Source organism: Anser cygnoides, chromosome Z, assembly GCF_040182565.1.
Source record: "Anser cygnoides isolate HZ-2024a breed goose chromosome Z, Taihu_goose_T2T_genome, whole genome shotgun sequence".
NCBI classification, from domain to species: domain Eukaryota; kingdom Metazoa; phylum Chordata; class Aves; order Anseriformes; family Anatidae; genus Anser; species Anser cygnoides.
The window spans coordinates 66,403,985-66,417,129 of NC_089912.1; the positions used below are offsets into that span (position 1 = coordinate 66,403,985).

At 42.8% G+C, this 13,145-nt stretch overlaps 1 protein-coding gene across 3 annotated transcripts in view; it reads right to left on the reverse strand.

Moving 5' to 3' along the window:
* Positions 1-9,598, reverse strand: part of NADK2 (NAD kinase 2, mitochondrial) — a 33,418-nt gene extending 23,820 nt beyond the window's left edge. For 2 of the 3 annotated variants that reach the window (XM_066988647.1, XM_048051295.2), the window contains exon 1: positions 9,176-9,598. In XM_066988647.1, coding sequence (XP_066844748.1) covers positions 9,176-9,583 — 408 coding nt within the window. In that variant the 5' untranslated portion in view covers positions 9,584-9,598. The remainder of the gene's footprint in view (positions 1-9,175) is intronic. The other variant, XM_066988648.1, reaches the window with a different exon arrangement.
* Positions 9,599-13,145: the final 3,547 nt, after the last annotated feature.

Genomic DNA, 13,145 nt, shown 5'->3' on the forward strand with positions numbered 1-13,145 from the left:
ATGAGCCCACATGGGAGCATGTACACCCCAGAGGGCCTGTGGCCACAGAGGAGTCCATGCTGCAGCAGGTGCACCTTGCAGTGGCTGTGGATAAGGCCATGCTGTAACACCTTGACGTGTCTGTGGCCATGGGGAAGACCATGACACAGCAGGTGTCTGAAGGGACCTCTGAAAAGTGTGGCCAATGGAAAAGGGCACAGCAGAGCAGGTACACATCAGAGTGACTGTGGATAAGTCCACATTATAGTAGGCAGACCTCTAAAGGGACTGTGGCTCCTGGATAAGGCCATACAGGAGCAGGTACACCTCTAAGGGTCAAGCCCAGGCTGGAGCGGGGCGAGGGGAGGAGTTCTTTGCAATGTTAAACCTTAAGGCCTGGCCCAAAAGGACAAGAGGTAAAGACTGTAATGGATACACCTTTAAAATGTTGTTAACCCATCCCATGATTTGAGTAGTATGTTACAGGAAGTAACCCCTAGGGGGAACTACAGCAGGAACCCCTTGCTGCTAGCCAGGTCAGGAGCAAGGGCCAGAGTTCATGGCAATGTTAAACGCTGCAGCCTGGTCCAAAGGGACCGGGGTGGAGATTGTAACATGTATACCTTTGAGTTGTTATAACCCATGATCTGAGTTGCACGTTATAGTAAGTTCCATCACAGGAACTACTCAAACCAATAGAGGATGAGCCTCACAAGAAGCAGTGCAAGTGCAGCAGTGACCAGACCCGAGGTGGCTTTGGCATCCAGTAACTCCACACAACACACCGCCTCTCCTGTCCTGAGTGAGCACACAAACAGCGAGAAGCTCAGTCACAGACTGAGAGAGCTCAGTGCACGTTTTACAGACATTTCACGGGGTGATCCCCAAAATAAGGGAATGATATCTGTGTATTAATCAAACGTTGGTGATTAACCAACATGTACTGGAAAGTGTGTGACCTCTGCATAATGCCAATGGTATGGAATAACAGGAGGATTTGAACTGGTTTCTGCTGTGATAGAGTTAATTTTCTTCAGAGAGCCTCATATGATGCTGTGTTTCGGATCTTTGATGAAAACAGAGTTGATAACACACTGATTTATGGCTTAGATGTTGCAGAGCAGTGCTTGCCAGTGCAGTACAAAGCCAAGGACTTCCTTTCTTCTCATGCTGCCCTTCTACATGAAGATAACTGGCAAGCTGCACCCTTTGGAGGAAGCTCTGATTTACAATTGTCACAATACTCCTTCCAAAAGAAGGCAGTTTGAGAGGCCACTCAGCTTTCAAATTGTTTCTTCTTTTTCCAGAACTAGAAACAGCTTTGAATATAGTATGCAATTCAAGCAATACACTTAGTTTCCCTGACAAATAAGAAACACTGACTCAACTTTTCCTTAAAGGACCAGGGTCTAAGACTGGCAATCTATAATTACATGCGAGCAGTTTTCCTGTGCTCTAGTGTTATCTACTACATATATTAAATCTTCATTTCTCATGTTAAAAACAAGCACGGTTTTCCTCACAAGACAGGCAAATATTGAGCTTTCTCATTTCTCCTCACCTGTATTTAAAAGTTCAATCACACATTAAGCTTCCCTATTTTGTACTACAAAAGCAACCTGCATACAAATGTATTGGGATTAAAGCATGGCTTGGTTTCTGGATTTTAGAGAATGATGTGCAAAAGGCAAAGGTAAAACACACTGAGCAGTTGGTCACGGTAGAACCTGCACCTTGGAGGCATGTTTCAAGCATGCCAGAGAAAAGGGCCTGCAAGAGACACAACCACAACCCTGAATCTTCAGGAAGTTTTGCAGCATCGTCTGGAACTGATAGGGGATTCAAATTTCTAGGTTCATAGAACAGATAACCCCATTTGGGAACAGTATCAGCCTTCATTGTAAGTGTAGAACAGCATGCCCACCTCAGCTTCTTGTAACTGCATAAGAATTATCCAGACGACAAACACTGACTGTTCACAAGCTTCAGCTGCTATACTTACACTAATTTATGGCTTTCATGGGAGTCACCCAACTTAAACTTCTCAAAAGCGAAGTATGTTCTCCAACTTGCTTTTGCACTACAAATACTAAATGCATTAAGTACAATCTTCTGCGGTCTTGTCAGAGGTAAAAAAAAAAAAAAAAAAAGACTATGATCATCACATTTGGAAAACAATTTGTCAAATTTAAACCTTTACTGAAAGACTCCAGGTGCAGTGAATTGATGCTTTGTTTGATAAGCCCATGGCTGAAAATTTTGCTAACAAAAAGATAGCACAATCATACCTGCAGTGCAAGTGGATTAACCCATTCTGGGACACTCAGATCTTCCAGGGACATTCAGTCCAGGTAACTCCAAATAGCAGGAATGCTCTGAAGCCCTCCCTGAAGCAAGCCTAAGAAACAGCTTCACTGAGAAGAGGCAGGTCCTGGGTGAACTTACAATGCATTGATTTCAAACGATTTAATAGCTAAAAAGCACAATTCACGAACTCAACGTCTTGTTGAGTTTAATAATGATCATTTGCTTTAATAATGATCATTTGCCTTAGCTAAAGTAGCAAAGACAGATACAGCTTTCCAAAACAAAGTCCTGCTGAGGACAACCTAGCCTCAGTGTTTAATTTCTCTACAAAGCTTTCAACGTGAATTGAGTCTTCGATTTCAAAGTACTGCTGAGTTGCAGGCTGCAGGCATTAAGCCCAGTTCCTCTCTTCCTTCCCAGTCTGGGTCATGAGTTACTATACAAACTGTTCCCAGTAGTTTGGCCTTCCTGGATGCTGTGTTTCTAACAGTGCTGTATGCCATCTCTCATTCTGAAGTATACCAGTGGGCTGCTTTAGCTAGGAAACATTTTGCTTACACTTCCCTTGCACTTTTTTCCTCCCAGCAACTTAGACCTCACTCTTTCATTATACAGTGACAGCCTTTCAAATGCTGCCTCGTATCCACTACAAGAGTAATGCTTATGAGGTGTTTTGTGTATCGTAGCATTTTGTAATCCATTACTTCTGTAGTAGCTGACTTTCACAATCTCTGCACTTGGTAAGTGAAGCTGGCAACATTATTTCCCTGAAGCTTTTAAAGATGCTGCCTTGGGGTGTTTTATCTACAGGTGAACAAAAGCAATAATGCCATGGACTATTTAAGAGTTCATCTACTAAATTAAAATATTGCCATTTTAACCACAACTGAAGAATCCACATAATGGTTTGTAATTTGAAGGCTAATACAGAACATGTTGTGTTAGTTATAAACACATCAGCAGCTACTTTCTGCATTAACAGTTTTCTAGCAGTCCAGGCAATTTAATCTTTCATTATGATACTAACATAACTCGTTGTGATTTATGACATTAATTACTTAAAAACAATATGAAAGACTTCAAAGAAAAAAAAAGCCCTTTTTGGCTAAAAATTATTAGATCCTTGATGAGATAGCTGAAGTTTAATTTAGGCACACCAGAACGCCCTACTTTCACATCTATTTACTATATATGACTAAGTATATTTGAATGGGGTGTTGGAAAAACAAACACTGCTGGAAAAGGAATTATGTTTTAGTCATTTTCCAGACTCCTCTCATGACAGAATGACAACCTAAAAGGTTGTGTTCATTGTTTTTAAATAAAGCAGCAACCCTACCTACTGAACACCGAGGCATGTATACGAAGTTTCAAAACTAAAACCACTCTGTGATTGTGTAACGCGAACTACAGTTATACCCACCTCAACGTTTTCAGTAAAGTAGCTCCAACTTTTTATTTATGAAAAAGCATCTCTAGCTTTATATAATTGCAACATACTGTAATCCATCTTGACTTCTTCATGCTTCAAATTCAGTAGATAGTTTGTTTTTTTGTTGTTTTTTTTTTTTTCCTTTTCAGGGTGAGGTGGAGTCAACTATAGTTCTGCCAGTTTTTAAACACTCTTTATGCACTCCGCAGAGGATAATCTGCTGGCATAGTTCCCATTACAGAACAAGCAACACAGATAGCTAGTCTGAATTCATCAGAATGATGAAAAGCTTCAGGTCACCACCTCATTTGTTAATTAAGTCTCCGTTAAAAATACTACCTTCTTATACAATACAATTGAATCCACAGGTCAATATGCACCCTAAAGCTTACTGCTTTTTCAAATAGCTCAAGTTTTAAGAAGAAAATACAAAGGCTTTACATTTTTGAAAAAATGGGTTACCTGATTTCATTTAAAAATTCAAATTTGGTTGAACTCTTCATTTTGCATATTACTTTTCCGTTCTACTACCTTCCTTGTGATTATAAAAATCCTGGTGTTTTACAAATACCTGAGTAACATTTTCTGAATAGCATCCTAGTGGATCACAGGCATTTGGACTGAAATGCAGATCTCAAACAGAAATCTAGAGAACAAAAAGCCTGACTAGCTGCTGAAAAGAGTGCCTTGGTATAGCAGTATGAAACTCAGAAACCTGGAACTCTACTAGTTAGGAAAAGTAATTCAGAAACGATACCAAAAAAACAATGCTATCTTTTTGCCATCTAATGTGAAAGAAGGTAATGAACTTTCTGTAATTAAAAAAAAAAATCACTTATCCAGTTGGAGATAAAATAGTTTATTTTCCTTAAGAGAGAACTCTCTAAATATGAAAACTTCAGTGCATAGATCAGTAGCAGCTGGTGCTGGAAGCATCTAAATTAAGGAGGGCTGAGTGCACGCACACATGCATACACACACCCTTTAAAGGATTTTGTATATTGGTGCACAAGAACTCACAAGCTCCAGCTGAGGCCTCCCCATCTGCTGGGAGGAACAGACAACACCTCCCTTCCTGACCAGTTCTGCTCAGTATGTTTTCGGTGCCCTGTATTAATGATGAGCTCACATCGTGCCTCTTTCAGAGGCAGCAGGACATTGCAACAGAGTGGCCTTTCTCTACCCAGCTACCAGTTTTCAAGAAAGCTATAAAAACTTCACATTTTTGGGATGACCATCCCTGCCAGTTTGTTGCAGTGGTCCGAAAGAGCCAAAACTTGTTCCAAAGCTTCAATTCCTTGCTTTCCCTTGCCATTTCAAAGACACATAAAACAGTCAAAACAGCCTATCAACTGCAGTCCACATTAAATCATCTTCCTCCAATTAAGACAAAAAAAAGCAACATTTCACTTGACAAGATGTTTCAAAGGTAGTTAAAACTGCATATGAAGCGTGTTTGGACAGCTAACTGATCTTTCCTAAATACCTTCCAGCAGTGACAAGTCAGCAGTTACATGTCAATTGCTCTGTCAAGCTGGAAAAAACAGGACTCTGAGGAAACTAGCTTTACCTATTAATGGGACAGTGATTTCTCTGAGAATTATATAAGGAAGACAGCATTGCTTGCTCTGTATGAGTTTTCTGAGAGTGAAATAAAGGGCTGTAAGTGGCAGTGAAATTCTTCCAGCACAATTCTTCAACACTGAAATTCTTCCAGTAGCTTTCAGTATTAGCAGACTGGATCATTTGTTTTTTTGTAACCGGCTGTATTTAGATGCCAGTCCCACCTTCCAGGTTAGACTACGTTCAAGCCGCTGTCAATTCCGGTAAACAAACTATTTGTAGGGACTTAGGAAAACAAATTTTTATTTAACTTATAGCTAATAACTGCAAGTGAAATACAAGTAGTATAGTAATATAAATACAATAGTCTCCTCAAATCTCAGCAGAGCAAATACAAGAGCTCCTGCATGATATGATGCAAGATGCTTTAAAAAATGTTGCATCAGTAAGTGCTGGGTTATTTGGGGGCATTTTTCTTCCCAGGTATCAGATGAGAAATACTGCTACACATCTCTAATTTCCTTTTAAAACTAAAGATACTGAAAACATCTCCTGTGTAAGTTAAATTCAAAGCATTTAATCACCCATTTCAGAATAGTTCAGACTTAGAATACTCATGACAAAAGTCAGACATGTCTAGGTGTGGTTATCAGCAGCTTCAAGACTTATTTTTAAGCGTGCAAGATCATCTGCCATAAGACACATGAAAACAACCAATTGGGGAAAAGCACGCATGACACGTATGTAGAGATGCAATGAAAGATTTAATCTTTTACAGATCTCCTAAATACTCTCGGTGTTTACTCTCTCTTGTCATCTCTCCCCCATCTGTTCTGCTTTTTTGCTGTCTGGGTTGTTTCTTCACCTCTCCCGTCTATTTGCATTGAGAAAGAATCCAGGAATTCTGACCTTGTTGCTTTGACTTGCAACTTTTAACAGTGTTTGTATAGTACAGATTACTTGGTGTGTCCAAAAAAAGGCCACAGAAGAAGCCAGGCCACAGCTCCTAAGGGTCTGCATTTCCTATTAGAAGTGTCAGAGTCAGCTTCTATACCAAGAGAGCCTGTTTCATAGAGTATGCTACAATTTATATAGCATAATACATACGATATATGCTATGATTTATATTTTTTCCATATACATTGGATTGTGCCAATGATTTATATTTAGTTTCTTTAAACATAGAACAAGTTCTATTTAACTTGAGGCTCAAAGGCACATACGCAGTGTCACTTCTGCATTAAGTGGCTTACTGTATTTTCTGCCTTCATGCATAAACACACTGACTGCAACACCTAAATTTCCTGTCTCAGCAATCAGGCACAACTGCTTAAGCCCACAACCACCATTATTTGTCCTACACTGAAGTCTGATGCTTGCATGTGGGCATGTCAGCTACCTTCCAGAGAACTGCAAGTATCTCTTCTGCTCACAACCAGCAGGCAAATGACTCCAGGTAACATGTCCCAAATGTAAGCCATCAACACTTAAAAGGTACTTTAGAGGTATTAAATCGCACTTCCTTATTAAAGATTTCCAGTGTATGGACGCCTGAAGATCAGTGACAGACCGTGTACTCCTCTGCTGGTATGGCAACCCTCACGCTGCAACACTGCCATGCACAAATGAGCTCCAGGATCACCTGAGCCCCTGCAAAAATAATGCAGTCCTCACCACCACCCCTCCTGGGTCGCTAGCAGCTTACACCACCAGGTGAGCCGCACTTCTCCTGTATACGTTCACTTCCATTCTTTGCCACCACCTCATCATCCACAGTCTTCCGTGTGAGCCTCGATTCCCACCTTGTTCCCTGTCTCACCTTTCTATGTGACTAACCTCCCATGCCAGATTCATGTCTGCTTCGTGGCCTTCAGGTTAAACTGAGAGTCACCCTGGGTGGCGACAGCAGGGACACACTGCACTTCTCAGTGTGCACTGGCCTCAGCTTCGGGGACACCAGCAGCCTTGGGACCAGCTTCTGCAGTCTTCAGCAGAGAAGCGAGGACAAAGGGAATAGAAATAGAGCACAACTAACCTCAGGAAACAAAAAACATCAAGTTCCAAGGCTGCCCTTAACAAATGTGGCACAGACAAGGAAGTACACTTTGCAGAGATTGCTGACCACTCGAGACAGAGTAAGAACCTTCTGAGTCTGAGTCTTCATCTAGTGTGTTTGCTGAGACTGCTGTTAGCTCAGAGACCAAGGGAAAAAATCTGAGACCCAAGTCACAGCAGACTGTAAATATGTACATTTATTACCGGTCAGCTAAAAACGTGAGCAAGGGCAATTCTCCTTGCTGTCTTCACTCCAGTATTTCCTGTCATATTTCAAAGATATAATACTGGAAAAGATCTTCAGTGTTCTTGCACAAATCTTTGTACTCCACTCCCCGACCCCCACCCAAAGAACCTAAATAAATACTGGCAAACACGTATTTAAGCAAGTTAGACTTTGGCTACTTGGAGACACTGAGTTTTACTGCTGCAATTCCTCACATGGAGGTACTCTGAAGGGGAAGCTAGATTTTTAAAAAGGCACCAGATCTAGAATAAGAACACCCTCCACATGGAGAATTCTTATACCTGCAATTATCCCCAAAAGGACACACTCTAAGATGCCTCCACAACCACTGCAATCAGGCAGTGTGCATCCAGGGTTACTTTTTTGTTTTTAATGCATCTTCAGCTGCTACAGGTTACCCATCCTGCAGAACAGTTGTTTTTGGGAGAAGAGAACTGCAGCCAGCTCTACATTCAGGCAAGAGCACCTTCTAGGATGTTCAGCGCTTACTAACAACATTGCTCACCAACTGATTCACTGCTCCAGCCTTGCCTGTACACAAGTAGTTAGGGGAGGGTGAAAAACAAGCAAGTTTTATTATTTTTGGGTTTCATTGTGCAATGAGGGATCAAGCTGATTCTCTATATACTTCACTGCAAGAAATGCCTCCTCAAGAGATGCTTAAATGTAGAAGAGCAGCCTCATGGATGAGGCACTGCTTTTCTAAGGCAGAAAAGCAGGTACAGGGACACTTCAGCTACATGCGGTGGCAGTAAGAACACAGGCTGATACGTTTCCATGTTAAATGCGGTAACGTATCCAGTTTGACTACTTAGAGAGCTTTGTGGAACACGTCAAGTGTTAGGACAGGAATTACACAGAAGATGGATGGCCACCTCAAGTGCAAAGGGAGATGTCAGAAAATGTAATCAGAAAATGTAAAGAATTGTCTTACTTTAGATACTGTACTCTTTAATCCTCGTTCTTTACAAAGCAAGGCAATGCAAACCTGTCATCTGTTCCTCCTACAGAAATTAAACCCATTCGCAATTTTCAACCAACCGAAGTCTGGAACAGACCCAAATTAATGACTGCATTCAGGGTAAAGACAGTAGCAGGGCCTCATGACCTGTTCTGCTGCAGCCAAATCAGCTCCAGCAGGCACTGTCCTGTATCCCCTGGTGGGGGTGACACGGAGAAAGGCCTGGAGGGAGACAGCCACCAGGACAGGAGGGGTACTGAATGCAAAAGGCACCAGGTGCCGAGAATTATTAAGGCTGGAGAAGACCTCTAGGGTCATCTGGTCCAACCATCCCCCTACCACCAATGTCACCCACTAAACCCTGTCCCTGAGCACCACGTCCAACACGACACCTCCAGATAACCGCTCCCCTCAGCCTGCCACCTGTTTTGGTACTGAGCGCGTCTGAAAGACAAGGAAAAGGCTTCTGCGGAGCTGCAGGGGGACGGATGGACGCGGCTGTTTACCTCGGGGAGCTTTTAGGGAAATAAACGACGGCTGAGGGAGCGGGGAGTGAGGGAGCGGGGAGTGAGGGAGCGGGAGGGAGCGAGGGCGAGGGCGAGGGCACACCCCCCCCCCCCCCCCTTCTCACCAGCTGCCGGAGGTCGTCCTCGGAGAGCCCGGCGTAGCGGTACCGCTGCTGCTCGAACTCGTACCGCGTCGTCTTGGCCACCACCGCCACCCGCGACGGACGGAACCCGCCAGCCCCAGCCCGGAGACCTCCGCCGTCAGCGGAGCACGGCCCCGTCCCCGTCCCTGTCCCGGCCCCTGCCCGCTGCCGGAGCAGCGCGGAGCGGCGAGCGGCCGCCCGGCCGGCGAGGCAGAGGGAGCCGCAGCGGGAGCCCCGCCAGGCGGACATCGCCGCCGCCCCCCCCCGCCCGGCTCCCCTCAGGGCAGCGCTGCCCGCCGCCGGCTCGCGCCACGGCTCTGCGGCGGCCCCCGCGGGGGCGGGGCGGCGGGGCCCACGCGCATGCGCCGTCACCGCCCACACCGAGGGCATGCGCGCCTCGCCTACGCGGCGGGAGGGGCGCGGGCGGCCGTTGGGGGTGGGGGAAGCGTCTCCGTCCCCTCAGCCCGGCGGCGTCCCATTGCCCCCCACTTTTCTGTGTTGACTGCTCGTAAAGAAATAAAGGTGGCGGTGCCCTCTGATTTAGCTCGTGGAGATAGGAGTTGGGGGTAGCCCGGCTCTGGAAAGCCCGAGGCGGGGCTCGGCTCGCTGCGGGGCGGTTGTGCCTGGCGGTTAAACCGGCCTCTCTTGAGGAGGAGGAGGAGGGCTGGGAAAGGTTCCGTGTGTGGAAGGGAGACAACACCGCGCCTGAGGGGGCTCTGATGGGGAACGTGTAGTGTGAAAATTCCGGCTTCCGTTCGCTACTACTGCAGTCTTTCATAGGTTTATGGCAGTGTTGGTGGAAAGCAGCAGGGTTGGGGAAAGACCTGTGGGGAGCACTGCCTCATAAACAAACGTAAACAAAGTTTACCTTTGGCAAGTCCAGGTAAAAAGAGAGGGAGGGAAAATAATCGATCCTGAGATACTTTAGAAAGTGTGACTGTAAGTGACCTACCTGAAAATACCGATTTTATTTTATTTTATTTATTTTGGTTTTTGTACCATTACGAAAAACTGCCTTACTAGGTATTCTCTTTCGCACGTAGCACATCTACACTGAATGCTGCATTCACGCACGTTTCTCTAATTACTCATCTTGTGCCTGGTTTTCCCCTAGGGGAAGTTACGTCTCTCTCTGTGCAAGCAGAATGAAGCAGCAGCTTTTTACCTGTAAGTGCAGGGCTTTTTCCATGAGACTGTTACATAGGAGAGTCCTAGGAAATTCGACTAGCTAAAGGCATTCTGCCATTCCCTGCTATTGTAATAACAACAATACACGAGCTCCATCCAGTCTTTAGTGATGACGGGTAGTAGGATTTTTTATCTACTGATTAGCTTAGCCTTGAAGGGTGCTACCACAAACCAGATTACCAGAGGGTAATTAACCATAACTAATTCCCTTGCTGGCCAGAAAATGCCTCATTCTGTATAACCATTAACCTCTAGAGTGTACAAAGCAGTAGATAATATGATATCTGGAGAACAAATGGAAATAAGAGGTTTTGCAAATTTATGGCTCTGTTCTGCATCATATCTACTTTATAGCTTACTTGACAATTGGACTGCTCGAGGGATCTGTGCTTCACGCATTACCTATTTATATTGAACTGTTTTGATCACTGTTCACAAATCAGCTTCAAATGTTTTGTCAAGCTTGGATAGGGAGCAGCATTTTACTGTGGAGACACACACACCTCAGAGTAAAGACCATGATAGGTTCTTTCGAATTAATGCCCACAGCAAACATTATAGGCATACAATATGACAATATGTATTTTAAAGCGTAAATTCAAAACGGCATAAGATATCCTAATTTTCTGGAAGCGGAGCTGAGGAACAGAGTATAAAGTGATTCATCCAAGAAGAGGACTGCCAAAAGGAAGTCTCAGAGAGACTACATGAGAGGTACAGAGATCTTACGGCAGCCCATTCTGCATTTGGAAAAAGGTTTAAACTTTCCATAACACATAAAATAGAGTTTGTATAATGTTACAATTTGCATCTTACTTTACAGATGGGCCTACTTCCAAAACGTTCAGTACGACACTACTTAATCTCACCCTCACTACAGTTTCTCATGGAACATACACTTAGATACATCAGAATAAGATACAAGAATCTGTAAAATGACACGTTACTCATTTTGAATTATATTCATGTTTGTCACTTATGACATGACGTATGTCCCATCTTCAATGGCTTCTGAGCAATACATCCAGTGCATTAAAAGACAGATTGATTCATGCAGAATTAAATCAACAAGCATGGGCATTAAAGCATGGTATTCTTATAAGAAATGAGTATGGAGCAGGGATGAATTTGCACTGTAAAAATGTTCTGTCTTGTGGCTGACCACAACCAAAGTTATATATCCCATGTGATAAAGGACACCTCAGTACTGCCTGCAGCAAGGAAAATGCTTCAAAATAACATTCATTTTAGACATCAAGGAGTTATAGTACAGGTAAATTTCATGACAGAAATCCATAGAAAACAGGCTGGACTTAAAAAAAAAAAAAAACACTATATAAGAAACATACAAGTATTCATTCTATGCGACAAAACAATGTACCTGGAATAATTTCTAAGTCACAACTAATTTATTCCTGTCATTACACTAGCCGGAAAACTGGCAGTGCATGACTGTGCCAGCAGTTTTATATGGTTGTCCAAATGTAGCCTTTTTTCATCCAAAATAATTTACTATTAGTTCTACTGAAATAATGGTCTAGGGCCATAACTTCTTCATTTCTACTCCTTATTAAAGTCTGGGGAATGACTTCTTGTGATTATTTAATTAATAACCAATTATATAGTTAACTAATATGACTTTCTTTATATGCCGGTAACTACCACTGATATCTGAAAATGATAATGCTATCAGTGTTTAGTTGCATTCACGGAGGAGGAGGTAAACAGACCATCAAGGTAATATTTTACAAAACGGAGTCCTCAGACTGTGAACTCAGCTGACCACAGCTGTTAATTCTGACTATTCAGAGGAAAAGTCCAGACTAATGCTCAGAGAACGTGTCACTCGTTCAGCACATCAGAATCTTACAAGGCAGGTAGATTAATTCATTAGTAGTTATATTCTTATTGAATTTCTCATCCCAGATTCCGTCCATGTGTGCTTGCAATTTGCTTGCAATGTTTGTATCTGCATCAGTGATTACGTAGCTCGACTGTATAATTTGCTTCATAAATTCCAAACTAACGGATGCTTCAGAACAAGACAAATAAATGCACTTATTCTTATGAATGCAAATGATTAAAAATCTTTACACAAAAACAACAAGAAAGAGCAAGCTTTATTGTCCACACTTTTATCAGAATGTCTTAAGAGAAATTTACTTTTCTACTTTTCTTCTCAGTCTTTGTGCAAGGACATCTACATCATCCTTGAAGTGGGCTAACACAACTGATTTCAACATTTCGGAAGCAATTTGAATACGCTTGACCATGCAGACACATTGTTTTATAAGAATGAATTGTGGAAAATGACACTGGAATCTGAACTCCACTTTTTAGACAGACAACTGCTGTAGAACAGGGAATGTATTCTTTTCCCTGTTTTTCCTGCCAGCATGCTCCAGTGTTAGGTCCCCTAAAACCCATGTACAGAAAAGAGGATGCTCTTTCCCTCCCTGTCTCTGTTGTACAGACTGTCAGCAGCCCTGAAAGCAGTAACAAATGTGCTAAACTCTTTGCTTCATACAGTGTACCAAACGTAATAAAGAGCAAAGAGACATAGGAAGAGATACAAACATTTTTGATGTGACACTTTTTTTTTTCTTTATGTGAAGAGCATAGAATAAGTCATTTAGGCTATCCTATCCAAGTACATTTGGCCAGAAAGTCATCATCTTAATGGCAGATATCTGTATATATATCCCTTTATTAGGAATTGCTAGTTTTCCTTCCTTTTGCTTATTATTCCTGCACTAACACCTAA